Source organism: Betta splendens, chromosome 4, assembly GCF_900634795.4.
Source record: "Betta splendens chromosome 4, fBetSpl5.4, whole genome shotgun sequence".
Classification (NCBI taxonomy): domain Eukaryota; kingdom Metazoa; phylum Chordata; class Actinopteri; order Anabantiformes; family Osphronemidae; genus Betta; species Betta splendens.
Window position 1 is genome coordinate 26,628,722 of NC_040884.2, and position 26,050 is coordinate 26,654,771.

A 26,050-nucleotide genomic window follows, 5' to 3' on the forward strand; every position below is an offset into this window, starting at 1 on the left:
ATAAGATGAAGGAATAATAATCACTACATACAACAATTTATAAGACTTAACTTTAATTACCTTTCATTAGAGACTTTTAAAGCAAAGAAATCATCTTCAAAGCATTTAAATCAAAGGAGACACTGCACGAGATCAGGTAGGTCAACCACTTAGGTCAGATTATATTTAACTTTATTGACTGCCACCGTTTGACATATACAGCAGTACATAAAGAAACATTAGCAGCCATAAAAAGTCTGAGCGTGGTGGTGTTTTATGATCCGGTTCATTGTCTTCAGGTGGCTCTGAGAGCCAGCCAGCGCCAGGGGACTGATTTACTCGTCACACAAGGGGAACATATTTAGATTTGGCGTGCTGGAGATAGTGGGCAGTAAAGCTGGCAGGGCAGAAGATGACCCAGACAGTGGGAGCACGGAGAACCAGGGGGGAAGACGTAAGACACACCAGTTAACCTCCTGCCATTAAAGCACCAGTGATTTCTGACTGGAGGCCAGGGGACAATGGACTACAGTGTGCTAATTACACACTGTGCCATGGATAATAGGAAATGTGCTCTGATTCATGAACTGACGCCCATAGATCTGTCTTTAACAATATAGGTATATGTAGAAGAAATAAAAGTCGTCAATAAAAATTGAGTTATAGAGGTGTGGGTTTTACATTAGTAAAAGCAGAATATTTAATTAAGGTTGCCCTTCAGTGAATTAACGTACTGTAGTGAGAATTGTGACTTGACACTACTGTTCAGATACAGTAAATACGGTTTAATGCATATCTTTGTAAATATGTCTGTGTTTATATTAAAGTGAGCAGCTGTCAAATTTGAGCCCTCTCAGCATACAGACTATACTCAAACCCAGTGTGAGCACTCTGAGAAAATTTGTATGGGACCACCAACTGGAGACCACCATGAAAAGACACCAAATGATAGAGCGAGAACACTTTCCACTTTGAGTGGATGGAAAACTATATCATTTGTTTTTACATTACAGTTTTTACTTGGCTTGCCAAGTTTTTTGACCATTCAAGCTTTCTGGAGTGTTAACCCATGGAAATTGGAGATCTGATTCAGCGGAGAAGAAGATATTTGGCACTAATAATACTATAACCTGATGGCTAGTGTAAAGCCAGCTTACTTCATAATAATGTAATAAAATTATGTGTCACTCTCACTCTACAATTAGCATCCTTTCCATTTACTGTTATAGCCAGTTGCAATAAAACCACATCCTTTAGTAAAGAAGTAATATGTAATTATTTTAATACTATATGTACACAAAAGGTTAACATACCAGAAAACAGGAACGTTAACAGCTAGTAATTTTTGTCCTAAAACCAAATTATCTGTGAGAGACACGGAGCAGGAGCGGTTGTCCCGCCCCTAACAGAGAAGCGGGTAACCAGATATTCAAAAACAAGACGTCATCCCACAATGCAACGCTCTCAAGCGCGCCGTGCCGCATTACCTCATCCCACAATGCACCGCGCAACTAAGAATCTTCTGGGTGGTCGTCTAGGCAACGCGCCTTATCTGAGCGCCGGGTCCCGCCTCGCGACACGCCCTCTAACCAATAGGAGAGCGCTGTCATGACATCATACCGCTATTTTTAGAGAGGCAGCGGCAGCAGATAAGGTTTGGCTCCACGCTGAACGGCTCAGAGTATATACACAGCTCGCGGCGGGACGAGCCCCACACTGCTGCTGGTGCTCGAAGAGACGAGTTGAGTCAGAGCCGCTCGGCGCTCCTCATTCACGGACACTTGAGAAAAACACTCTTTGTGAACTGTTACAGGTCCGCACTGAACAATCGACCGTCGCCGGCTGAAAGACGTAAGTCCCGATTCCTGTGTCAAGGCAGCGCGCGCTAAGTTTGGAAGTTTTTACGCGCAGTGAGGACGTTCGGAAGCCGCCGTTTTCCCTCACCTGATAAACCAGGAAGAACAGAAGGGGACGAAGAGTTGTTTTGTACAAGACTTTTTAGCTACTTCTGTTTTTGGTTTCTCTTCTATGTATACCAAGATGGAAACTACTTTCTATGACGACTCACTCAACGCTTTCTCCCAGCACGACAACGCCGGGTACGGATACAGCAACCCCAAAGCCCTGAAACACAACATGACCCTGAACCTCTCCGACCCGACGGGCACTCTGAAGCCTCACCTCCGCGCCAAGGCCAGCGACATCCTCACCTCGCCCGACGTGGGCTTGCTGAAGTTGGGCTCGCCGGAGCTGGAGCGGCTCATCATCCAGTCCGGCAACGGACTGATCACCACGACGCCGACCCCGACGCAGTTCCTGTGCCCCAAGAACGTCACCGACGAGCAGGAGGGCTTCGCGGAGGGCTTCGTCCGGGCGCTGGCCGAGCTCCACCACCAGCACATGCCCGCCCCGGCCAACGTGAGTGTGACCTCGGCTCCTCAGACCAGCGTCAACACCGCGCTGCCGCCCGTCTCCTCTGCTGCCGGCACCGCTGTCTACAGCAACGGCGCCATGCGCTCCGACTCGCCGGTGTACGAGGACTTGAACACCTTTAACCCGGCCATCAGCACAGTCTCGGCGCCGAATTACACCACCTCAGCCCCGACCATGTCCTTCTCCGCCGCCGCGCCGCAGCTCCCCATCTACGGCCCGCCCTCCTCCGCTCAGCTGCCCCGGCTCACGGCGCTCAAAGAGGAGCCCCAGACCGTGCCCGAGATGCCGGGCGAGACCCCTCCGCTCTCCCCGATTGACATGGAGAGCCAGGAGCGCATCAAGGCGGAGCGAAAGAGGATGAGGAACCGCATCGCCGCCTCCAAATGCCGGAAAAGGAAGCTGGAGCGCATCTCGAGGCTGGAGGACAAGGTGAAGACGCTCAAGTCCCAGAACTCGGAGCTCGCGTCCACCGCCAACCTGTTGCGCGAACAGGTGGCCCAGCTGAAGCAGAAGGTGATGAACCACGTCAACAGCGGGTGCCAGCTCATGTTAACGCAGCAGCTCCAGACATTCTGAGGCGGCGCCGGGAGCGGCGGAGAGCGGAAAGACTGTAGTTGAACGACACGGACGCTTCGTGTCATAGCGAGGCTCTGTCTCCCGAAAACGTGACTGGATTTGGGAAGATGTGGCGCGACACTGGCGGGATCGCAGCCGAACTCAAGCTCCCGAGTGACCGGTGCGCCCGGTGGCGCGTCCCGGAGCCGGTCTCGGGACAGTGACCGTAGCCGTGAACCAGAGGGGGCACGGCACCGAGCAGGATACCTTTCTGTTTCTGTTTCATGCTGAGTTTTTACACAACTGGACAGGACTGAACATTTCTTGATTTACATTCAGCTCTGCATGGACCTACTCATGACCATCTAAGGAGACATTCAGTATTAAAAGGAATTACAAGCCTGCAATAGAAACTTTTTCTTGTTGTAGCCATATTGGTCTCAAACTTGGGTGTGTTGGCCAACACCAAACAGCTGAAAAGTTGTTAAAAATCCGCCTGATTTCTGAGTTACAGTACAATGTACTTCTTTCTTAATTGTAAGAAATCAAGTTAGAAAAGCTTCAAGATTTACTTGTTTTTTTCTAAAGTTGTTTGATGGGGTTTCACTCATTGTTATGTGTATATAAGATCAACCAGGAGTACTTATGTTTACTATTTGTAATAATACTGTATAATTTTTTATGTTTTGCTTTCTGAGCACTTCAGAATCTAATCAATATTTAAGGAAATAAACCCGATACAATGAAGCAAGGCTGCTCCTGTGTTCTTGTGTGTGACAGAAGTGGGTGTGCCACATCAGGAGCTCAAACAAGGAACATGTTGCAACATGTTGCAAGAGCTGCTAGTTCCAGTAGCTCAAGGTAAATTCCATTAGTGCTGGTATTGATCCAGACTGAGTGATTGTGTTCCAGCTGACAGGCCACGCTCACTTATTGATGGAGACCAATTCTGTAAATTGGGATGTAGAGTTTGAGCAAACCATTTTATAGCAGCCTACCTACACACTTCAAAAACTACACAACACTTCCATTTGTTTTCAGGCGCAACACATTACAGCAATAACTATGTCATTAGCCACACTAAAGAAAGCAGCGCACCTCAACTGGAAATGTCATTATCCAAGTTATTTGAGACATAAGACGGCTCTGAGTGTATATTGCATCATTCAGTTATTCAAGATTCCCTCCTGTCCTGTTGTAAATAAAAAAAATCCCAACATGTGCAACAACACTGAAAATGTCCGTGAACCTAATAAGCCTTGGGCAGGGCTCCGGATAAAAAGCACACACTGTTATTGATGACTCATTACTTTGAAGATGAAACCAACCAGATTTTGTGGAAGAACATGTTCTGGACACATTATATCCTATTATCTCTGTGGTGTAGTCAACTCGTTTATAGACGCAAACAATAACACACATAAACTAGAATGAATTCAAAACAGCTTTATCATGCTGATATATAGAGTTCACGTTTGTAGCAGTAAATGTATAAAATGCAAATCTTTCTGTTTGTTCTAATGGGTACGTCGTGGGTATTCAGAATAGCCCAGTAAGTAAACTGTAACAGTAAAGCCAACAAACACTTTAAGCTCCGTTTAGATTACTGTATAGAGGGCGCGTACGTCACGTGAACGGGGCAGCACAGATCACACAGGGGAAACATACAGGTTTTGCTTATCGCCAGCAACCGGTGGGTTATGTGTTGCTCATGACAAACCGCTAGAGGGCGCCACAGGCCGAGGAAACTAACAAACGAACTTAAAATTACATTTTGAATCCAGATGCTTCCATCGTACTTCAAACTGTGCTTCAATTATTATAAATGTAATTTTATACAAAGAAACATATCAAGTGTCTCCATTGCCATGGAGACTGGTTAGCTTTTTCTGTTAACTTTTTCACTTGAAAATGTTTGGCTGGGGAACTGTGAAGTGTTTGCCTTCTTTGTGTCATTCGTCATCATAAATATATTATTCTGTAAATTTATATGGTCCAATAAAATGTGTTGACTTACACATCTGGTTTAATGGTCATATGTTTCATTTTTGTCTTCACCCATTGACACAATATTCAATATTACCAATAAAATGTTAAAGATGAAAAAAGGTTATGGTGCAGAAAGGTTTAGTCTAATTGTCAGACCAAACACGTTTATGATGGCGCTCTAACGAGTACTGTACCTCCTCTATAAATCTACTGTTCTGATTTCACAAACCCGCTGTAGCGTGACATCACTTCGGGAAGCGGAGTCCTGCCTGACCATATAAGGAGAGGGATCGCTCGGAAGAGGCGCGTCATCACGCAGCGGGCGTGTTTTACGGGAAATGACTGGAATGTGCTTAATACGGTGAGCTCCGATAAGGCACCGGGGAAGGCAGGGATTTACTTCCGACCAATAAATCAAAGAAAACAACGAGAAGAAAGAACTTTCATGGGCAACAGCTGTTTTAAAAAGTTTATTATAATATAGAATAATAACTAGCTGCATGTCAAGATCAACAAATGGAAATAAATGGAAATCTATATGTAGTATAATCTGCATAAATATAGTTCACTTGTACTTCTATTTTATTTGTTCTTATATCTCCTCAATTACATATTCATTAAAACGTTGATATAAAATGTTAATATTCTTACATTTAATTAACATTAAACACATAAGTAGAATTATCTACACCTCAACTACTGCAACACTATTCACATGCTGCTCACACGTCGCATAAGTGATGTTTATGTAATGTGATTCATGTCAAAGTAACACTGCATAATGCATGCTGTGAGTAAGTTCCTCCTGCAGGTGGCATATGTGATACAAAACTAACTACAGAGGAAAATGTCTAAATAGTCACAGGTTCCATGCGATTGTATCTGCACTTCACTGGCTTTGAATTCTGGGCTGGTTGAGTTTGATCAGAATGGGGTTACCCAGGGATTGCTCCATTTCTGCACCCACACATGCTATTTCACCCACGCATATGGTTTCTCTCTCCATTGTTTTTGTGTCTCCTCTTCTCACTGTCATACGTGGTTGTATGTAAATGTAACACGCATCTTAACATATTGGATTTAGGTTTGTGCTTTGCCGGTTGTCATAGTTATTGTTTTAATTACTTTAACATTGCTGTAACAGTATTAGTGGGACACATAACCCCACAGAGGGCAGGTTGGACTGGACAGATCTGTAGAGCAGCTCGTCTGTTTTCGGTTGCTAAGGAATAAACACACACAAACATCCAAAAGCCAAGTTAGACCAGTGGGTAGTTGACTGAAAGGATTTAAAATGTTCAATGTACTCCAGGACTTTAAAGCTCAAGCTGCATCAAACCGCAGCAACCCGTACGCCGTGGACGTGATCCGGGCAAAGAGAAACGATCTGGTTTATGGGATCTCACACACGGAGGATCTACTGGATCTCCTCGTCGCGGAGGGTGTCATGACAGCTGCCAAGAGGTCCATCATTTTGACTCTCAGGTCACAGAAAGACCAGAACTCCAGGGTGCTGGACATCCTGGAGGCCAGGGGTGAAAGGGCATGTCGGAAGTTTTTCCATCCGTGCCTCATGCGGGCAGAGCCCAGCCTTTATCAGCGCATCAAGACCTATGTGGGGAGTGTGAACGAGCACGTTCAAGATACAAGGAGGCAGCTGATTGGGTATTTGCTGGAGAGGGAAAAGGAGGGGATGGATAGACTTACAGATAGAAAAAACATTCAGAACAATCTGAAGACTAGTTTACTCACAACTAAAGGAACTAAAACATTTAGCCCTAAAAGTAGCAGCATGTCTGAGCCTCTTGCAAAAGCAGAGGACGAACCAGCACAAAGTCAAACAGAGCATCTTCACGCCGCTGCTTCCAATGGAGACCTATCACTGCTGGAGAAGCTGCTAGAAGACGCCAATATCAATTCGGTCAATCCATTCAAGCAGAGCCTCCTGCACGTAGCAGCAGAGCGCGGCCGCCGCTCTGTCGTCGAGCTCCTGATCCGAAAAGGGGCCAGACTGGACCTGCAGGATGTGCAGGGCCACACGGCCCTTCACAAAGCGGCCAGCGGAGGCCACGAGGAGATAGTGGAGGTCCTGGTGAAAGCTGGGGCTCCCATCTACAGCCTGGATGTGCAAGGCAAGACGGCCGTTCACCTGGCTGCAGACAACGACAGGGGGCCCTCGCTCGGCGCCCTGGTGAGGGGGGAGGCGGAGCGGAGCGGGAGCCGCACGCAGGACCCCTTCCTCCACACGGCGGCCGCCGAGGACAACTGGAGGCTGGCGGAGCGGCTGCTGCAGGGAGGAGCCTGCGTGGAGGCCACCAACCACCTGAAGAAGACGGCTCTGTTTTATGCGGTTGCCAGGAGCAACGAGAAAACCGTGGCTGTGCTGCTAAACGCAGGAGCCAAAGTCGACAGGGACGTTCTGAATGAAGCCTTTCAGCTCAATCAGGAGCCCGTCGTGCGTCTGCTGCTTGGTGAGTCCTTTCATTAAAGCATCCAACAACCTTCCCTTTCTAACCCTTCACTGTGCTCACTCACTAAGCTGAAGCCAGAGGCGCTCTGGGCGAGGACGGGCTGAGCTCCGCGCTCCTCTCGGCCGTGAGACGGAACCAAGGGCCGGTCGTCGCGGCTCTGATAGACAACGGAGCCAACGTGAACGCGCGTGACCAACGGGGCTACACGCCTCTGCTGCTGTCGGCTGAGCTGGGACACGCCGAGGTCTTCAGGTAGAGCTGATATGGGCTGAGGGTGGTATCTGCGCATGCATCAGCACGTGCACGAGACCACTGCTTTGTTTGTAGGTCGGCTGGTTTGCAGTTACTTCACCACTTTTCCTTGATAACATCAGTAAACTCCGGTCATGAGTTCACTCCGTGCTGCAACTCCTGCTTTGCAAACTCCACACAAACTAAAACGTGCTTATAAGTGGAAGGTCAGGGGTCAATCAGGAGAATGTAACCGTTCATTTTTTCCATTTCAGTGTGCTGGTAGCAAAGCAAGCCAGCTTGGACGCTACGCTGCCGGACCTCTCCTCCGCGCTGCACCTGGCTGTGCTCGGTGGCAGCGTTCCCATAGCGGAGACGCTGCTGACAACGGGCCTGAGCCCCAACACGACGGGCCCCGAGGCTCAAACCCCTCTCCACCTGGCAGCTCAGCGTGACAGGAGTGAGTTCGTCAGGCTGCTGGTTAAAAGCGGCGCACAGGTAACACCCACCCTGTTGCAGAGACGTTGTGAGCGTGTTGGTGGAGAGTGAGAGCTGCTTGTGACCCGTTCAGGTGAACGCCGCGGCCCAGGACGGACTGACCGCGCTGCATGTCGCCAGTCAGCGCGCTCACGCAGACACCGTGAGGGCGCTTCTTCAGGCCAAGGCGGACGTGCGAGCCAGGGACAGGCTGGGGAGGACAGCCCTGCACTGGGCGGCCTGCTCGCCGGCGGGGGACGGCAGCGTGGTGGACGCACTGCTGGCAGCCAGGGCCGACCCAAACGCCACCGACAGCGGCAGAAGGACGGCCCTCCACCTGGCTGCTGCCGAGGGGCGGCCGCGCGCTGCGGCGTCCCTGTTGTCCCACAGGGCAAAGGCAGGAGCCAAAGACATGGACGGGTGCACGCCCCTCCACCACGCAGCGGCCGGGGGCCACGACGCCGTGGCCGCCGCCCTCCTGCGCTCGCTCGGCAGCAAGGCGCTGGAGGAGAGGAACGCGTGGAGGAAGACGCCACTCCACGTGGCGGCGGAGAAGGGACACGACGGCGTCGCGGCTCGGCTCCTGGAGGCCGGGGCGCAGGTCAACGCCACGGACCAGAGCAGGGACACGCCGCTGCACGGCGCCGCGCGCGCCGGACACCAGGAGGTGGTGAAGAGGCTGGTAGGCTGGAGCCAGGACACGGCGTGGAGCAGGAAGGTCAACCTGCAGGCGACCAATAAGTTAGGGAAGACGCCGCTGCAGGTGGCCGAGGGCGGAGACACAGTGGAACATGAGAGCATTGCAACTTTACTGAAGAGGAAGATGTTGCTCATCAAGTAGAAGGACCACCAGACGAAAACACAGATAACATCAAGTTCCAAAAGCCTTCATCTTCACAGCTTGTAAGAAGTGTCAAAGGCCTTCTTTACACGCAAACATGCTTGAATACGGGGATGAGAGTCATTCAGATAGACCTAAATGACGGGCTGTTATGTGCCTTTTTATGCTCAACATGAAACATGTCTCTTTAATAAATATTATTCATGGACGTTATAGTGAATGATATTTAGGCAGACCATATTTACAGGTAAGTAAAGATGTATTTACCATAGTGCTGACCTGTCACCTTAAACCTGTCAAGCGGAACTACAGTTTCACCTGTTTGCAAATGTTGGCCAGTGACCATTGTTGTGAGAGTCTCTGCAGGAGCTCATTTTATTGCGGTTGCTTTGTGGGTCACACCAAACCAAAAGGCAGCTGAATATGTATGTCTGACCTACAGACATCTGTAGCCATGTGATGGACACTTGGCTGATGATGCACTCCTTCTTCTTCTGTAGCATTTCCTCTGGTCTGACTGGTGAAAAGAACAAAACCACCAAGCATGTGAGAATGCTTTTTTTGCACTTAGTTTACAATAACGATCAGTACAGTTTCATTTTTACTACAATGCTATTCATCAGAAGATGCTTTGTCATGATAAGGGACTGGAATAATAGAGGATTTCAGTGGAAGGTGTGTGTGTTTACTCATACAAGCACATGCCTCATGGAAAAACTAAAATGCTGTCAAATCAAGGTTTGAATGGGTTTGATGATGCATGGTGGTAGCTGCAACATGGGTTGTATGACAGCAGTGACAGGAAGGGTGCATAGACATGAGACAATAATATTACCTAATACTTTGATGATGTTCAGGAAAAACCTGCTTCAGAATTGTTTCAACTGGACAGTGGGTTCATACTGTAGGTCACCTTTCAGTGTTGCTATGCATACAGGCAAATCCATGTATATACTGTACAGTATATAAATATATGTATATACAGTGGGTCAGAGGAGGAGACAGGCCTTATAGATGTGAAGTGATGAGTGTGTTCTAAGGTTGTATTTGTGCTGGTCGTGGTGATCTGTATTAAACGAAAGCTTCCTATCGAGGCTATATTTACCGTGGTATGGAGGTTATGTAGCCTGAGGTTTTGATGGTTTGTTCATCACTGGTTTAAACCATAGACTTCAAGGAACTGACTTTTCCTCTGAATGTTTTTTATATAATGTACTATAGAAATAAAAACTTCCTCCCCTTCCAAATATTATGGATTTGTAGGTAAGAGCCCTTTTTTTACTATTGACAAACTGATATAGGTTAAGTGAAATGAAAAGGTCCCGACATCGTCAAAATGTTTACAACTGAAGGCAAAACACACACATATAATAATAATTAAATTAGACCTTGTGATATGCTAGAGCCATTTGACCAGTAGTTAATATGGAGGGAGCATGTAACGAGCATAAAGGACAAATGTATGAAAGTTGTTGATGTCATGAGGTGTTTAGCTGATGTAGACTGGGGGGAATTTTGGTGCACATAAATCTTTATATAAGGCACTAATAAGGACAAGAATTGACTATGGGAGTGCGGTGTACGGGTCAGCGACAAAATCAATGTTGAGGGATCTGGAAGTGGTTCAGGGGAGATGGTGATGGTGGCAATGGGCAAGTAGGACAGATGGGGGTGGAAGAGAACAGGTATATTTATGGAATTCCTTTTTTTGGAAAATGAGAGAAGTGAGGCTAGATTTAGATCTGGGTAGGAGGAAAGGAGAAGAGGGATGTGAACATGGTTGATGAGGTTTCTCACATACTGTAGTAGAGTCTGAATATAAGGAGTTTGATTTAGTGTTTACAAATGGGCCTAAAGATCAGAAATTAGGGAGAACTTGTGCAGGAGCTGCAAATAAATTTAGGATGGAGATAGGTGTGAGAACATCTGATCATCTGGGTGTGTTGACAGTGGGGTTGTTTGTTGTTTGATGGCATTAAAGTAAGTGGAAATAAGTGGGAGTAGTAAGGTACTTATCTACAATGGTAGCACTAAAAACTATTAGTAATAAAAAGTCTAAATATCACCAGGATTCATTGTCTGATGTGTTGGACTTATTATCTGGGAATAAGGGGAGTATAGGATAATGTTGTGGGTTGTGTGAATTCTGCGAAGAGTACAACACCTTATTATGGAATGCAGAAAGTACAATAGAGAGAGGGAGTTGATGGTAAGAGACATGAAACAAGTTGGGTTGAAGGAAGTTAATTTGGAAAGTTTGTTGGTGATTTGGGGCGAGGAAAAAGGGTCTTAGAATGTTGTTTTTTAAATAATTTGTTTGATAATAATAATTTAATTTAATAATAATTTGATTTAAATTAAGTGATTGCGCTGAGGGCGGTAGTGAACAGTTAAGGATGCCAGCCGCCGGTAAATAACACCGAAGAAGAAGACGTCACGTGAGCGCCACGGCGTCTCACGTGACTTTGTTTTTCTGGCCCGCCCGCTGCAGACTCTGGAGTAGGTGCGTGAAAAATGGCGAGAAACGAAGAAAAGCAGCAAGGGAGGCTGAACAGACTGTGGCTTCAGAAGGAGAGAGAGGGTAAGAAGCCGGTAAATCGAAGCAAACAAGTGACGTGATATTAACGTGTGGCTGTTCAAAGGCTGCACTGCTGTCAGCTAGCTTGCTAGCTGTTAGCGCCACCTGCGCTAGCTGCAGTTGTTCACCTGCTCCTTTTCTTGCCTCCTGTGCAGAGGGGCGCCTGAGAGATGTGCACCAGCGGAGGCCCAAGCTGGTAATGAAGAAATAAGCCACGCACGGCTTTGTGTTGTCACTTTATACTAGTTGTTTTAACTAACACCTTTTTTATAGGCAACCCTCAACTCCGCTCCCTGTGTGAAAAAATGGATTCCCAGCATCAAGAATGAAATAGAATATTGCTTGCAGGTACGTTAATCGCTTCTAATGCTGTATTTTATTGTAGTCATTTGTTGCCCGACATCTCTTTTGATGAATTCCCATGTTTCCCTTTAAGCAATCCCAGCTTTCTCATTATCCAGAGAGGAAGATCACCGAGTTCCAGCAGCAGATTGAAGCGTTAGAAAAAGAGTACAAGAGCTTCATCGCCAAGCTCCGACTGCTCGACCCTTCATGTAAACACAAGCCGTGGACCCCTCGAGCGTACTGCAAAAGGAGAGCAGAGATACAAGAGTCTCCTGTTGGTCAGTGTAAAATTTGATCTTATCTGTTAGCTCACATGAATGCACTCCTAAGCTTTTACCATTCATTCCTTACACGTACACAGTTTTACATGTGACTCCAGTTATATTTATTTTGGTTCAAACAAATTAATAAAAATTACATTTTAGGAGCTACAAGTTCACGCTAAGCCAAATATGGTCTTGTTCCTCAATGTGTCAAAGGAAATGGTTCTTTATGTTGCTGTTTAGAGTTACTATAAATATCAGTATGCTGGGATTTCAAGTGAGGATAAGGAAGAGAAAGTACTTTTCTTAGCCACTGATTACTACATGCTTTTTAAATGCTACATGTTGCTTGAGCTAATGTGACTCATTTTAATATTGGCTAGCTGACATGACTGACATGATCATTTCTCACTGTCACTCTTGCTTAAAGGTAAAAAACCTCGAAGCGGTGACGATGAAGGCGAGAGTGATTTGAACTGGACAAGGTGTTGCACACCGTCAGCCACTGAAACACATGAACCTCTTGTCTACTCGGAGACCAAATGTCAAACCCCTGTCCCCACCAACCCAATCTCAGCAACCTCAGAGGGAGGTTGCAGAGACCAGGACCAGCCCCTCTGCTTTGACCGTACGCGGCTTGCAGTGGCTGCTGCTGCATTCAGGGGGTCATCAGTTCAGCTTGGCTCTTCTCAAACACAGACCCTGGCCAGGGTGCTGCAGTCTGGCCTGCCAAACCTCAGTAATTCCACATCGAGACAACAGTTTGCATTGCAGAGCACAAACACGGAGAACAATGACAGAACAACAGCAGGTTTGGTTGTCCGGTGGCAAAGTGTGGTCCAAGGACAAGAGTCCGACCCTGGAGCAGCAAATATACCTGAGAAATCGACAAACAACAGCACAGGACATGTGCTAGGACTAGACTGTTACTCATCTGATGAGGACACATGATTTACTTATATTTTCATTATAAAAATTGTGTTTTCATTAGTCAGAAATTTAATAAAACTTTTGTATGATTGATGCTTGAGTAGTAGTGTTTTGTGTGAAAATATGTCTTATTGACATTTTGTGAAATAAACTTATAAAACAATATCTAGTTTAAAAGATGTTTTTGGTTAATAATGCATTTTAATTAAATTGTAAAATTGATAAAGAAAATTAATGCAAAGAGTTCTATTTAAGTAACAGCATAACGTTTATCAGTAATATGGAAGTCAAATAGAAAGGAGAAAATTAAAGATTTAAATTTAAACATGCTATGCCAAGGAAATGGTTTATTTGCAATAAAGGTATGAGTAATACCTTTCAGAAATTCATATTCAGCTGCTTTCAGGTATTCCTCTGTTTCAGTCATCAGTCATTCACCACGACCACAAGTCCCTCCACTGTGTAACAGACAAGAGGGAGACGGTGAGAAAGAGCGATTGATAGAAATAGTTGCTGAATCAGTGATTCATTTTAGTCTTGTTCTCTGGTTTTATTAACTGGAGCAGCACCTCTGACAACGGCCTGGTTAGAACTCAAACCCCCACCCTCCCACCTAACCCACTGTGCCGCCGCTGTAAGGACCGTTTTCAGCGCAGCGCTTCTGGGAAACACACATCAGCTTTTACACTGCAGACACTCGCTGCAGTTTATGGTTAACTTTGACGCAGTTGCTCTTTTGGTTAGTGCATTATGATGCAGGCAGTACGGTGGATGTCCCTCCGTCTGTGCAGGGGCTTTGGAGAAACGAAACAGCGCTTGCAGCAGCGAGTGTACAGAACCTAAAGCCGGAGAGTCCTTTGCATTGATCTCTCTCTCACAACAGAACCGAGAAAATCTCTAAAATGTAACTGTGTCAAACTGCTTGACATTGTGAGACACGCATGTTGACACATGGCGCAGTGTGCGTTCAGTTTTAGCAAAGGCTCATGCACTGCTGCATCACTTTGCAAGACAGCCATCCCCCCCTGAGGGTGGAAATATCCCCTCTGTCGACAACCACAAACTAATGACTATTTGCTAATATTTGGAAACTGATTTTGAGATTAAAACTCATTATATGGAAACTGCTGCAACCGCAATGAAAAAAGCTGTAGAACGTCTGCTGTGCCCCTGGAAACAGCTAAAAGACCACAGTGGCATGAACTCCTGGCCGAGTGGGGAAGCGCTGTACATGTCGAGCTTTTCCTGTAAACTCATCTCAGAGGTACTGGTTGGGGTTAATTCTCACCTCTGTAAAGTATCGTTGCATGCTTTTAACAGCAGCCGGCACGAAAGCCAATGCAAAGGCTCGAGTTCTTTTCATGTGGCAGCAGCGTCTTCCCACCAAGAATACGTCAAGTTCTACTGAAACTGCTGCATCACTGTTTACTAACACACAGTGACCCGTAAAGGTGTGCATGAGAAAGTAGGCTTTAATTATAAAAGGGTCAGTTTTCCACGATTGCACTGGATAATAGAAGCATGTAGCCTGGGCCATCGAACCTCGCACACGTGAAATGTCAGCCAGGTATCTCTGTCTGTGGTTTCCGTCTTACTATTCGTGGAATTTTAGAAAAGGTCTCGGCACATGACTCAATGTGGGTTAGTTAAGTGGGGGTCAGCGCAAACCCCCACCTTCCTTTGCTGCCGCTGTTCCTGCCTCGAGAGCAGCACGCAAAGACAAAAGTCACACTATACAGCAAATGCACCCTAATGTGGATGATACACCTGCAGCGAAGCAGCAGAGGCACCGATGACGGGTGCCTCGATCAGCTGGTAGTTCCTTCTGTGCTGAGCTAATGCTGCGTGTGGCGGGTGCTTCGATCAGTCAGTAGTTCCTTATGAGAAGTGATGCTTCGCTTCTGTGCTGAGCTAATTCTGCGCGTGGGAGGACCCTGTGGGTGGTTTGACAGCTGAAGCCTGGCCTTTTAAGACAGAGGTGCTCAGACGCGAGCACACACCTCTTTGATGCAGAGGCGCCACAAGAGCACTCAGATCGTCTCACCGCAGGACCTGCGCCATGAGCTGTGACCAGTGCTACCCGATGCCACAGGTGTACCTGGTGGACGGCGGCGGCGGGGGGCAGCGGCGCTCTGGCCAGCCCCCCGGGCTCGTACCCTGCTGGTCCTTCCCCCCCGCCCCGGAGCGGGCCAAGAAGAGCCGAGGCGTCCTGGGGGTCAGCCCCTGTCTGGCCGTGGGGGTGCTGCTGATGTTCCTGCTGGTGTTTGCAGCCCTGGGGTTTGAAGCCTACCAGATTTACAACATGCAGGCCAAGATGCGGACGATGCGACAGGTAAGAAAAGCTCATCATAACTCAAGCGAGCATGAAGAACGAGCAAAGTACTCGTTGGACAGTTAATACAGATGCTTACAGTATTGTGTAATAGGTGTACATGGGGGCTGCAGGGTGAGATTTCTCACATCATTGGGGTGATGGGAGGTGTGAGGTGGGAGTGTGGAAACCCAGTGTGGAAAGTTAACGCAGACCTACAATGATTATTAATTAATGAACTTTACTTTGCCGTCGCCTGAGCCTAAGCTCTTCTGTGACATTTAAAGACGCACCCTGAAGTCCAGTGAAACAGGAAATCCCCTGCAACTCGGGCTCCGAGGCACCATGTGAAAAACCCTGAGGCTCAGCGCTCTGTGTGATGTGGTTTTGATGAGTTGCCTTTTTTTCTTCTTCTTCTTTCATTTCCCTAAAGGCTGAGCCAGTGAATGAGTTTAACATGGCTGAGAGGCAAACAGGTAAATACACAAACGTATACAAACAAGTCACTCCACATAAAGCGCAAATGTTCCTACATACTGATCCCAAGCCTGTTTCAGGTGATGAGCCGGAGAAGGTAGAAGAGAAGACGATCCGGACTGCAGCACACGTGTTAGGTAACATTTTCAGACGCACACTCTATAATGTAGACTTATCTCCACACTTGGTTTCATCATGGTTCTTCCTCTTTGCAGGACGTGTGGAAAAAGGACATTGTCCCCACACTCTGCGCTGGGAGCCCAGAGCAGGCCAGGCCTTTGTGTCCGGAGAGGTCACGTACCAAGATGGCGGACTTCAGGTCAACCAGAGCGGACTGTACCACATCTACACGCGGGTGGAGCTGATCTTTAGGCTCTGCTCCCTCTCGTCCACGTTCACCCACACGGTGTTTGTGAGGCGAGCGGGGCAGGCCTCGCCGCTGACCCTGATGGAGGCGCACCGGACGGGCTTCTGCGACCACCGGCTGGTGCACACGCGGGTCACGGACAGCTACCTGGGATCCACCCTGCACCTGCAGCAGAACGACAGGGTTTACGTCAACGTGTCCCACCCCACGCTTCTCAGCCACGAACATTACGGCAACTTCTTTGGCCTGTATGAGGTCTGAGGGGTCCAGGGTGGTGACATTTTGTGCCCAGTGAATGTAAAGGCAGGGCTGCGTGCTCGCACCCCTGAAGCCGGTTGTTTCCTGTGTTGTATGACTTCTATGTAATAACTGCACTGAGTTGCATATGCATATACATGTGCCTGTTCTTTGATTGTAAATCCCAGTGAATATATTGCACAATCTCCTCATTTAAAATTATGATCCAGGCAAATTCCACACGTGACCATGAACCAATCTTCTGCCTTGTATAAATGAGAGGGTTAGTTAACACTAAGGTGCTGATTTGAGCGTAGCATTTTTATACATATTTATTTTTGTGGACACATGTGCTTATGGAACAACTTTTTATGATGAATATTTGGGGGTTAATAAAGAGATAATTTAATGTGAATGTCCATCTGCTTCAACGTGGGAGTGATTTGTATTAGAAGTCTGTAGGTCAATGTCTGGGCCCACATGCGTTTAGTCTGTGACCACTGGAAAGTATGCAGAAAATGCAGCACGCAATAGTCATCTTCATTTTCATATGTTCCACTGAGGCGCAGCCCGAACATGAGAAGTGGGTCTGTCATGCGACAGCTGCCACTCAACGCGCCTGAGGTTTTTTGTTCGTCTCCGTGGGTATCTGGAAGGTTAAAGAGTCGCTCGCAGACCACAGTGCCGTGCACACGCATCTCTGCATTGCCTTTCTTCTTTTTTCTTTACTGCTCAACGCCGTCGGCGCAGCGATCGCATTCAGCACACCGCAAACACACATGTATGAGAAGTGTGAGAAGCTGCAGGCCGGGCACAGGCGGGAGGACGGAGCAGTGGCAGGTCTGACGCACGCTTCCTTCCTGTGTGAAAATCACCAGGGTCTTGCATGAGCACAGGTGGATTTCAGGCTTCAGCGTCCTCCGAGCCACATCTGAACCTCTGAACGTGCTCGTGTCGATTCTATTGCAATAAGAACGGAACAACCTTCACAATGCATCAAAAACAAACTTATGTCTGTCTAAACCACAACTAACCCACAGAATCTCAGTGGTTAATGATCTATGGAAACTAAAATTAAGCTTTGAAAAGCAGCTTTGACTTGAGCCAGTGTTTCCTTCAGGCATCTTGCTCATTCTTTAGGTTTAGTACAGTGTACACACTCACTGGTGATCATTATCGAGGACACACTGGGTGCTGGAGTTCAATTGCAGTTCTTCATGGTTCTAATATATTGGCCTCAATTAAATATCACCTTTCTGAAAGAAATTCAAGCTGGTAGCAACAGAGCTTCTGCACTGGATCGAGCCGGATCGTTACCTCGCGTAACACTGTAAATCGCACGCATCTCGTTCTGGTGCCTGGTAGTTTTGCCTATTGTCTCTACAGATGCAGACTGGTGGCGTGCTGCTGGAACACCATCAAGCCAACGGAACCTGATCTGCAAACGTAGTCAGTCCACACTTGGTTAACGTGTTGCAGCACCTTGTTCCAGCTAACAGACTTTACTCATCACGCAACTGGCGGGTTGGCGTCCCACCATTTACGTCCTTCTCACTACAAAACTTCTTCTTTCCACGCAGACCCTCTCATTTGAATGAGTCTGTTTCTGTATCAGATTAGGCCGAAATGGGTGGTTTTGAATGAGCGCTGGGACTCGAGCCGTCATAAAGCGCACATGTTCACACACCACTCAGTTTTAGACTTTTTCTTACTTTTACATTTCTGCATCTGTAAACATCTACATATGCTGACTTACAGAAAGTGAATCAAAATGTTAACCTTACATTGTGCTTGAGCTTATCTGCACAGACGAGTAGTTTTGCTTAAAATCTCATTTAATCACATTTGTGAGGCAGTAAATGCTAGATGTGAGGAATCCATTTTAATTAGGGTCAAATCAAATGCCACAGAGTAGAGATGTTTACAACCCCTCTCATCACAACCACATAATCAGACAACATAAAGCTTAGCGGTGAATTATGCAAAAACAAGCTAAAGATAAAAATCTTTTGCAAAGTACAAAGGAAATGAAATGTGAACAGTTGATGCAAGAGCTCAGTGAACACAGGGGAGCACGGTTTCATGGCGTTCATCAGACGATCAATCACCATTTTATTGAGCCGGTGCCTGGACACCAGGGTTTAGTCCGAGCCGGGGCCCGGACACCAGGGTTTAGTCTAAGTGAGCTGAGTGCTGCTGTGAGGGAACAGCAAAGCTTTGAGTTTTCCCTGTATGTATGGTTGTGTATGTCACAACCATTGAGTGTAAACAGCCAAATCAATAAACATCGTTAAAAAATACTAATATGCAACAACAGGGTGTAGTTACAGTTGAAACCTACTTAAACTCATTCTTTGTGCCTGTACTGCCTCATTGATTTATGCGTTTTTTTATAGATCTGTAAATTTTTCCTCTTCTTCCTACGCTGGTGTTTCAGTAGTGATTCTATTACAGCCAATAAAAACATGATGAGCTATTTCTCTGTGTATATAAATCTAGAACTTTACGATAGGCTTAAGAAATCTGACCTGTCCTTTGAAGTTTGTTTGATTTTGGCATTATACTGGATTCTACAAAAGCCTCTAAAGATCCGATGCCTCTTAATGAAATAGCAAAAACTAAAAAAAAAATAATTTAAAATTAACATTCACAACCTTCTGTAAACTGTTGAATAAACTCCCACCTTAATCTGAAAACATGCAGATTCATGTAGGAAGTGGTGGAAAACATGTTTGTGTATAGTTCAGATCAGTCTCATTCAGCTTCGTGCCAATGGTTAGTATAAATGACATGTGTAGACCTCATCTCCAGCACTACCTGCAGTATGAACAGCACCTGGGTCTGAAAGTTGGGCCTTTCCTCAGAGCAAATCACTGCAACCAGGTTGAACCCACTGTGAAACAGGCTCTCAGAAGAGTGGAGGCTGTTACTTATGTTACCACCTATTGTTTGCATGAGACTCTTATTTAAGTCCTTAAGACAAGTTGGTCTGATGATGGTTGCACACAGGCGGTTGACTTGAGGAGGAGGCATGGAGGAGTCTGACGTTGATCTTGGCTCTGGCGCCACCTATCGCATATGGTACGAACTACATCTAACGTTTCATCTAACAGCTGCACAGAGCAAATTCAAATGTTACGGCTTTTCTTTCCCTGATCCCATCACATCCACGACATTTTAACCAAAGGACTCTGTGTAATCATCATTTAACTGAGAGTGCTGAAGTGAAAAACAGGGTGTGCAGTTAAAGTTTAATCATTTTAATAAATTGTAAATTATTAAATTATAAAATAGAATTATGATTCACGAGTATAAGCTATACACTACATTGATCTGTGTCCCTAAAACATTAAAACTGACAAAAAATTGACAATTTTAAATTAATGATCATGATGAATTAATGATCATAACATTTGTCACAGCCAGATCCATTTGTTATATTTTAAAAGCTTCAGTCCATTCCCCTTCAGCTGCTCATACGTTGTGAGGACACTTCCTCCTCATCCTCCAGGCGGATCCCCTCCACCTGAGGGCCCCAGGCCTCCAGCGTCTTCCTTGTTCTCCTGGTGGGACACGTCCGCAACACCAGGGGGTGTGAAAAGAAAAAAAAATATGCCTGACACCCCTCAGCCAGCTCATCTCAGGTGGAGGAGATGTGACTGAAAGCTCATGGCTACAGGTGAGAGTAAACCAGGAAGAAAGAACTCTCCTACATTCACTGCTGCCCCATTTGCATAGCAGGTTTCCAGCTCCTCCTGGTGGCGGTGACTGTCATTGACTGTGGCAGATTCTATTAGGGACACGCATAACGCCCCCAACAACATACAGCCATTGAGCAGACACGCATTTTTAATTATTTTTTCAAGTTGTTCAAGTGATTACTAATATATTTATTAGATGAGGTCTGGTCTTGGGAGAACCCACCCTAACTTCCAGGACTTTAAGGATCTGCTGCTGACGTTTTGGTGATAGATACCACAGCACACTTTAAATGTGTGTGGGCCAACTGTAACAAGCTTTACTCCTCACACAAAAGGGTGAGGGAGGACCCCCAGAGAATGGACAAACGGAACCAAACTGACAAGCAAAACAGGCTTTAATTGTAAATAACAACGGCTGGTGAACGGTCATCCGGAGGCCCAATCAGTCTGCACCGACCGACTAAAAGACGTCAAGAAATTACCAAATGTATTGAGAAGACGGTACGCGAGCCCGATGAACCCGAAGCGGCCTGCTGGACCCATGGGGTGCCGAATGTAAAAGGAGCACCTATAACTAGTTTTCTCACATTTAACTGAATGAGTACATGTTTTCTCACATTTAGTTAAATGTGCAAAAGTCTAAATATAAATATAAATGATAAATGTTAAATGTTTAGTTAAATGTATAAAACTAGTTATAGGCGCTCCTTTTACATCTGGAACCCCATATGGACCTGAAGAGGCAGCACTGGAGTGATACTTAATCACTCAGCACTTAATGAAACTACAGTTCAACAAAAACACGCAAAGCATCTGATAGTCCATGAGAAGCTGAGGAATATTCGACTCAGACAACCTACATGCTCAAACAAACAAAAGGGAAAAAGAAAACCTAAACTTCAAAAGGGTGGAAATATCACCTGAACAAAAAGCGTCTGTACAAAAAGGTACAGATAACCGCAAACACTTCCTCGAACAGAAGCAGAACCAAAAGGAAAACTGGACCACTCAAGGGAAAAGCCGTGAGGCAAATTTAAATCAAAACTCACATTACATGACCTGGTCTATGGCAGATTGGCATGAACACTTGCATGGCATAAGACGCAATACTCCGGTGCTGCGGTGAAGGCACGAGGGCCCTAAATAACGTGCTGATCACCGGGGCAGGTGCGTACAATCAACAAAGCCTGCAGCAGACAGGAAGCCTGGAACCAGCAAGAGAGCTCCACAAAATAAAAGTCCCAACAGGAAGCAGACCAGCCGATCCTGACACCAACGTCTACATTGTTTTCATCTCATCTGGGCCCTTCTGCTACAATCCAACCACTAAAACTCTTCTGAGAAGTCATCAAAATAAGCACAATCAAATCCATACTAAAAAAAATGAAAAAACAAAAATGTTTTATGGATGTGTAAGAATTAAACGCATCCTCCTGTAAACGCTCTGGTTCATTTTCAGTAGCATGACGCCTTCATTCCTATTAGTCAGTCTCCACATGCAGTTTATTTTTTTACCACCAGATAGCATCAATATCTCACCTATGTCAATAATATTCCTACTTCCACAAGCCTACGTTTCGGAAGTAGCAGTGGTTCATAATGACTGAGTAAAAGCAAACAGGAAGTCCATTCATATCTATGAGCGAGTGAGCGTCAGGCACAGCGTTTAGACTGTGACGCCGTCGCCAGCAACAGAGACACAGGTCATTAACACCACAGGCAATTAACTGTTGGTATCTACGCACAAAGAGACATTTCTTACTATATAGGATACAAGCCTTAACAGAGTAGTAGTAGGCTTTTGCATATGAGATTAAAACTACTGTTATACTGGAACATCTGCAAACTAACACATCACAGGTTTTCTATTAAATGAAATTTTGAAAAAATCAAATACATGAAACAACAGTTTCTAATGAAAACACGAACAGAGTGGGATCACAAAATCTACCCATTAGTTGCAATATGGGTCCTGAGAAAGTAAAAAAATGAACCTGCTGATGGTCTTTTTACGTTGTGACAGGTGGCAGCTGAATCACACCGAGGCCGGGACAGTCCCAACAACCTGTCCTGTACAACAAGCTGCTGGGGCCACAACAGATGCTGCAGACTTCAGTCTTGTCGTCTTGGTTTGATAATGTTTTACCTGAACATAAATGGATCTGAAATGGAAATAGTCATAGTTGGCCTCTTACAGTCAGCTTTTAAGAGTGTGGATGTACATGATCACAGGACCAATTCAGGCCATTTTCCTGCTGGATGTTTCTTTTATCACAGTGTGTTTACTCTTCTATTTCCTTGGTTCTTGCCCTTAAAACATAAAATGACTGTATGTTATTCTGTTCCGGTGACTCTAAAACAAACACAGTATAAAGTAGGAACTGCACTCAACTGAACTGAACTGAATTGAACTGAACTGAAGCCCAGAAACTAGTCAAACAGAAACTTCTCACGAAAGGGAAAACATGATGAATAGGTGAATAAAGGCATAAACAAAGGTCTGTGGCTATGAGACAACAAACACTAGTCTACTGTACTGTAGGTAAGAAAAACACCTAAACATGGAGAGATGAATAAATCAGAACCTGAGAGTGAGCCCTGGTGGTGTACCAGGCTACAGACAGGCGAGGCTTGAGTGACTGAGCACGAAGTCATGTTGCTGCAATACAGGTGTGGGTGTTTGTTCACAGGCAGCCGGCGCTTCGTGCAAAGGTGGTCTGCTTCACCTGAGGCTCTGATTTCACCCTGTCACTTTACAGGAACTCACCTGCCACCAGGCATCAATGACATTACCAGATTTAAACGTATAGTACACACACAAGTACCCAACGCAGTTGATTTTTTGACAACTGCAGTAATATAAAGGTGAGGCCCATGCGTGTGACATGCGAGTGGGCATGTTTCAAAGGCTGCACGTGGGCGGACGAAAGGATTCTATGAAATTAAAATTGTCACTTGTGAGACTTGAATTCTCTGTGGTCTCTTGCTCTGCAAAGTTTCAGGTTGGAAGAATTTGAGAAAAATGGAAACCTTGGCCTTTAAAGTTAAAATGTAAACATGTTTTGTTTGAAAAGGGAAGAGGATTTATAAGTTCAAGTAGTTCCATCTGTGAGGAAAGACAGGGAGAGACCTGAGCTGAACATAAACATAATATTATATCATTTTTCCTGACTCAGTTCAAGAAGCTTTGGTTTGTAAATAAAGAAGGAGCATATTAAATATGCTTGTCTACTATAAACTGGACATCACTGTTGCCTCTGCTGCGTCTGTGTCTGTCTCTGTGCAGTTCTCAGCATCCCAAACAGGAGTCACTGTTGAATCTCTACTGTTGAATCCAATGTGCTCTGATTCCATCAAACCTCACGTCATCAAAATAAACCCCCGTAGACCGAGTTGACCCGCTTATCTGAAACTGATACCACAGCCTTCTCCCAAATAAAGGCGCGCCGTGGCATCCAATAACCACAGGGACTGCACCTTTATTCTATCAGCGTACGAATAACACCACTCGGGGGGCCCACCAGTGTTTTTTGTTTTAGTCAGCACAAGGCTTCCTGGAATGGCGCAGTATTAAAGCTCTACAAATTGCTCACGAATGCCTATAACATGCATTTGAAGCTCAAGGCAGCGGGAGACGTTCACAGATACTGTCAGAGGTCTGCGGGGGGGGGGGGATTCCCCGTGCCACGTTCAAGCGTTGTGACTCTGTTTAGGGAAGGCGCCGCTGAGCGCAACGAGCCATGCGCGAGCGGCTGTGACGTGAGCCCACTCGAGATGTGAGATAAAGCCTATGGCCCCGGGTGGAGGTGGGACGACAAGCCCCGCCGTGCCGCTGGGCCGGGGGGCTCCCCTGCCCAGATAGTGGGAAATCTCTCTCTCTCTCTCTCTCTCTCTCTCTCTCTCTCTCGCTCTCGCTCTCTCACCGTCTGTCTGTTTCTATCTCTGTCTGCCCGGCCTTCTTCACCTCTCCCTCCTTTCTCTGTCTCTGCCTGTTGTAGCATCCTGTTGCAGTTTCATACTAGCCTTGCCCCACACACACACACACACACACACACACACACACGCACACACACACACACACACACATGCGAGCGTGCAGAACTCAGAACTGTTATTTTCCATTGAAAGGTGCAGGTTGTTTATCTAGGTCTCTCTCTCGCTCTCTCTCTCCTTCAGTGTCCCTCCGACAGTGTCCTCTCTGATGCATAAACGAGTTCACAATGACTCATCCAGCAGCAGAAACCTGTTCCACACTGCTCTCTTCTCCCCGCAGCCATCACACTTGCCGTTTTGGGAGCACAGTACCAAAAAGTGTGGGCGGATTGTCCAAGAAATGTGCCCATCGTCTCCCTGTGTGAATGAAATGGAAAGTATGAGTTTACCAGAACTGTCAGTTGCAGATGATCAGATAGTATAAACAATGTTTTCTATAATTAACTAAGCACTTTTCACTTTTTGCTCAAGCTCACTGAGAGTGAGATCAACTCCAACGCGCTGTCAAAGCATTCGACTTTTTCTTTTTTTTTTAATAAAGACCCTGCCACCGCCAGTGGAGCATTTCCAATAAAAAAGCAGAGCAGTGTCACACAACCTGCACACGCGTGGCTCTCTTTGAACTGGAAGTGGGGACCTGATTGAGCATCTACCGGCCGCATGCACCACCCGGTACCGAGCTGCTCGCTCTGCTAGAACTGAGATGCTACTGAGTGAGTGAGTGAGTGAGTGAGTGAGTGAGTGAGTGAGTGAGTGAGTGAGTGAGTGAGTGAGTGAGTGAGTGAGTGAGTGAGTGAGAGCAGTGAAACAACTTTCTTCACAATATTCAAACATTTTTGTTTAATTATCTTAATTATTTTTATTGGTTTTAGAGTAGCACTATTAAGAGTACACACACAATGAACGAAATGTTTAAAATGTTTGTAGGGGTTTAGGTTTAAAGGAAGTAATGGAGTGTTCCACTCCTGAGGACAAATGGAGCTAATCAAAGGTCTGGAGCTGACGGCAGGTCTTGCTGGTTGCCTTTGGCTGCTGTTTGAACGAGGTGAAGTCCAAAAAGGCCTCAAACATACATTTATAGGGGAGACCTGAAGCTAAATGGACACTTGGGTACATTCATAGCACTGGTGACCTCAACTCAATATGAAAAGGCCCAGGAGAAACCAACACTCGCCCATCAGCAGAAATCAGCAGCACATCCACATCCACATCCACAGCCACTAATGTGGAGCGGTCAGAGAGCATCAAGCTTTAGAAACAGGCTACTCCCCGAGTTACTCAACTTTATTGCTGCTTTATTAGCTGCACGGTGTCGTTGGAAAAGCCTGCAGGTAACACTGTGCATGATTGCACAAGCGATGCCATGACATTAGGATGTAAAAACTGTTTCTCACTTGTGCGTTTGATAGTCAAACTAAATCTACCACATCGTCAAACGGTGAGCAGAATTATTGCCCAGGGGGCGGGAGGTGTGTGGGATTCTCACATTTTGTTCTATAAGCGTGATGACTATATTAAAGGTCAATTCCCCCCAAAAGCTTATAATTCAAATGTCCGGCCAATTTCCAGGTTCTTCTAGGTGCTAAAGGTCATCATCCTCTGATTCATGTCAGGTTTAACATGCGCGGGTCAGGAAAAGACCCGGGGCCGCGCTGTCCTCTCCTGATAGCAGCTACAGGCAAATTACCTGTGAGCACTCGAGTAACACAGATGTGCTGCTGTCTACGACGTGAGGCTGAATCATTAGAATGAAAATGGACAAATTCTTCACCTGCTCTTCAGCACCAGGCAGCTACACAGGAAGTCAGCTGACCTGTGTGGTGAGATCTCGGCTGTGATGAGGAGGATGTTTGTATGTCACAGTGGAAAGAC

At 46.1% G+C, this 26,050-nt stretch overlaps 4 protein-coding genes across 5 annotated transcripts; all 4 read left to right on the plus strand.

Moving 5' to 3' along the window:
* Positions 1–1,635: 1,635 nt before the first annotated feature.
* On the plus strand, positions 1,636–3,714 carry jun (Jun proto-oncogene, AP-1 transcription factor subunit). 2 transcript variants are annotated; one of them, XM_055508354.1, is made up of 2 exons: positions 1,636–1,830; positions 2,020–3,714. In XM_055508354.1, the coding sequence occupies exon 2, from the start codon at positions 2,020–2,022 to the stop codon at positions 2,986–2,988; it is 969 nt and encodes a 322-aa protein (XP_055364329.1). In that variant the 5' UTR covers positions 1,636–1,830; the 3' UTR covers positions 2,989–3,714. The 2 variants fall into 2 exon arrangements, with proteins under 2 accessions (XP_055364329.1, XP_040926455.1); XM_041070521.2 differs by having other exon boundaries at positions 1,637–1,830; positions 2,065–3,714.
* Positions 3,715–6,229: 2,515 nt separating this feature from the next.
* caiap (CARD- and ANK-containing Inflammasome Adaptor Protein) lies at positions 6,230–11,254 on the plus strand. The gene is made up of 4 exons (XM_029149178.3): positions 6,230–7,427; positions 7,496–7,679; positions 7,934–8,156; positions 8,230–11,254. The coding sequence occupies exons 1-4, from the start codon at positions 6,251–6,253 to the stop codon at positions 8,974–8,976; spliced, it is 2,331 nt and encodes a 776-aa protein (XP_029005011.2). The 5' UTR covers positions 6,230–6,250; the 3' UTR covers positions 8,977–11,254.
* Positions 11,255–11,385: 131 nt separating this feature from the next.
* Positions 11,386–13,257, plus strand: si:dkey-86e18.1 (uncharacterized protein LOC557342 homolog). Its single transcript, XM_029149180.3, has 5 exons — positions 11,386–11,557; positions 11,710–11,750; positions 11,828–11,902; positions 11,991–12,177; positions 12,593–13,257. Exons 1-5 carry the CDS (start codon positions 11,491–11,493, stop codon positions 13,111–13,113), a joined length of 891 nt encoding a protein of 296 aa, XP_029005013.1. The 5' UTR covers positions 11,386–11,490; the 3' UTR covers positions 13,114–13,257.
* A 1,625-nt stretch (positions 13,258–14,882) lies between these two features.
* faslg (Fas ligand (TNF superfamily, member 6)) lies at positions 14,883–16,903 on the plus strand. The gene is made up of 4 exons (XM_029149398.3): positions 14,883–15,424; positions 15,837–15,879; positions 15,961–16,017; positions 16,096–16,903. The coding sequence occupies exons 1-4, from the start codon at positions 15,152–15,154 to the stop codon at positions 16,506–16,508; spliced, it is 786 nt and encodes a 261-aa protein (XP_029005231.1). The 5' UTR covers positions 14,883–15,151; the 3' UTR covers positions 16,509–16,903.
* Positions 16,904–26,050: the final 9,147 nt, after the last annotated feature.

Coding starts and splice junctions, on each gene's coding strand:
- si:dkey-86e18.1 (XM_029149180.3), top strand. CDS start 11,491: ATGGCGAGAAACGAAGAAAAGCAGCAAGGGAGGCTGAACAGACTGTGG. Junction 11,751..11,827: donor ACCAGCGGAGGCCCAAGCTG/GTAATGAAGAAA, acceptor CCTTTTTTATAG/GCAACCCTCAACTCCGCTCC. Junction 12,178..12,592: donor GATACAAGAGTCTCCTGTTG/GTCAGTGTAAAA, acceptor TCTTGCTTAAAG/GTAAAAAACCTCGAAGCGGT.
- caiap (XM_029149178.3), top strand. CDS start 6,251: ATGTTCAATGTACTCCAGGACTTTAAAGCTCAAGCTGCATCAAACCGC. Junction 7,680..7,933: donor GGACACGCCGAGGTCTTCAG/GTAGAGCTGATA, acceptor TTTCCATTTCAG/TGTGCTGGTAGCAAAGCAAG. Junction 8,157..8,229: donor TGGTTAAAAGCGGCGCACAG/GTAACACCCACC, acceptor TGACCCGTTCAG/GTGAACGCCGCGGCCCAGGA.
- jun (XM_055508354.1), top strand. CDS start 2,020: ATGGAAACTACTTTCTATGACGACTCACTCAACGCTTTCTCCCAGCAC.
- faslg (XM_029149398.3), top strand. CDS start 15,152: ATGAGCTGTGACCAGTGCTACCCGATGCCACAGGTGTACCTGGTGGAC. Junction 15,425..15,836: donor AGATGCGGACGATGCGACAG/GTAAGAAAAGCT, acceptor ATTTCCCTAAAG/GCTGAGCCAGTGAATGAGTT. Junction 15,880..15,960: donor CATGGCTGAGAGGCAAACAG/GTAAATACACAA, acceptor AGCCTGTTTCAG/GTGATGAGCCGGAGAAGGTA.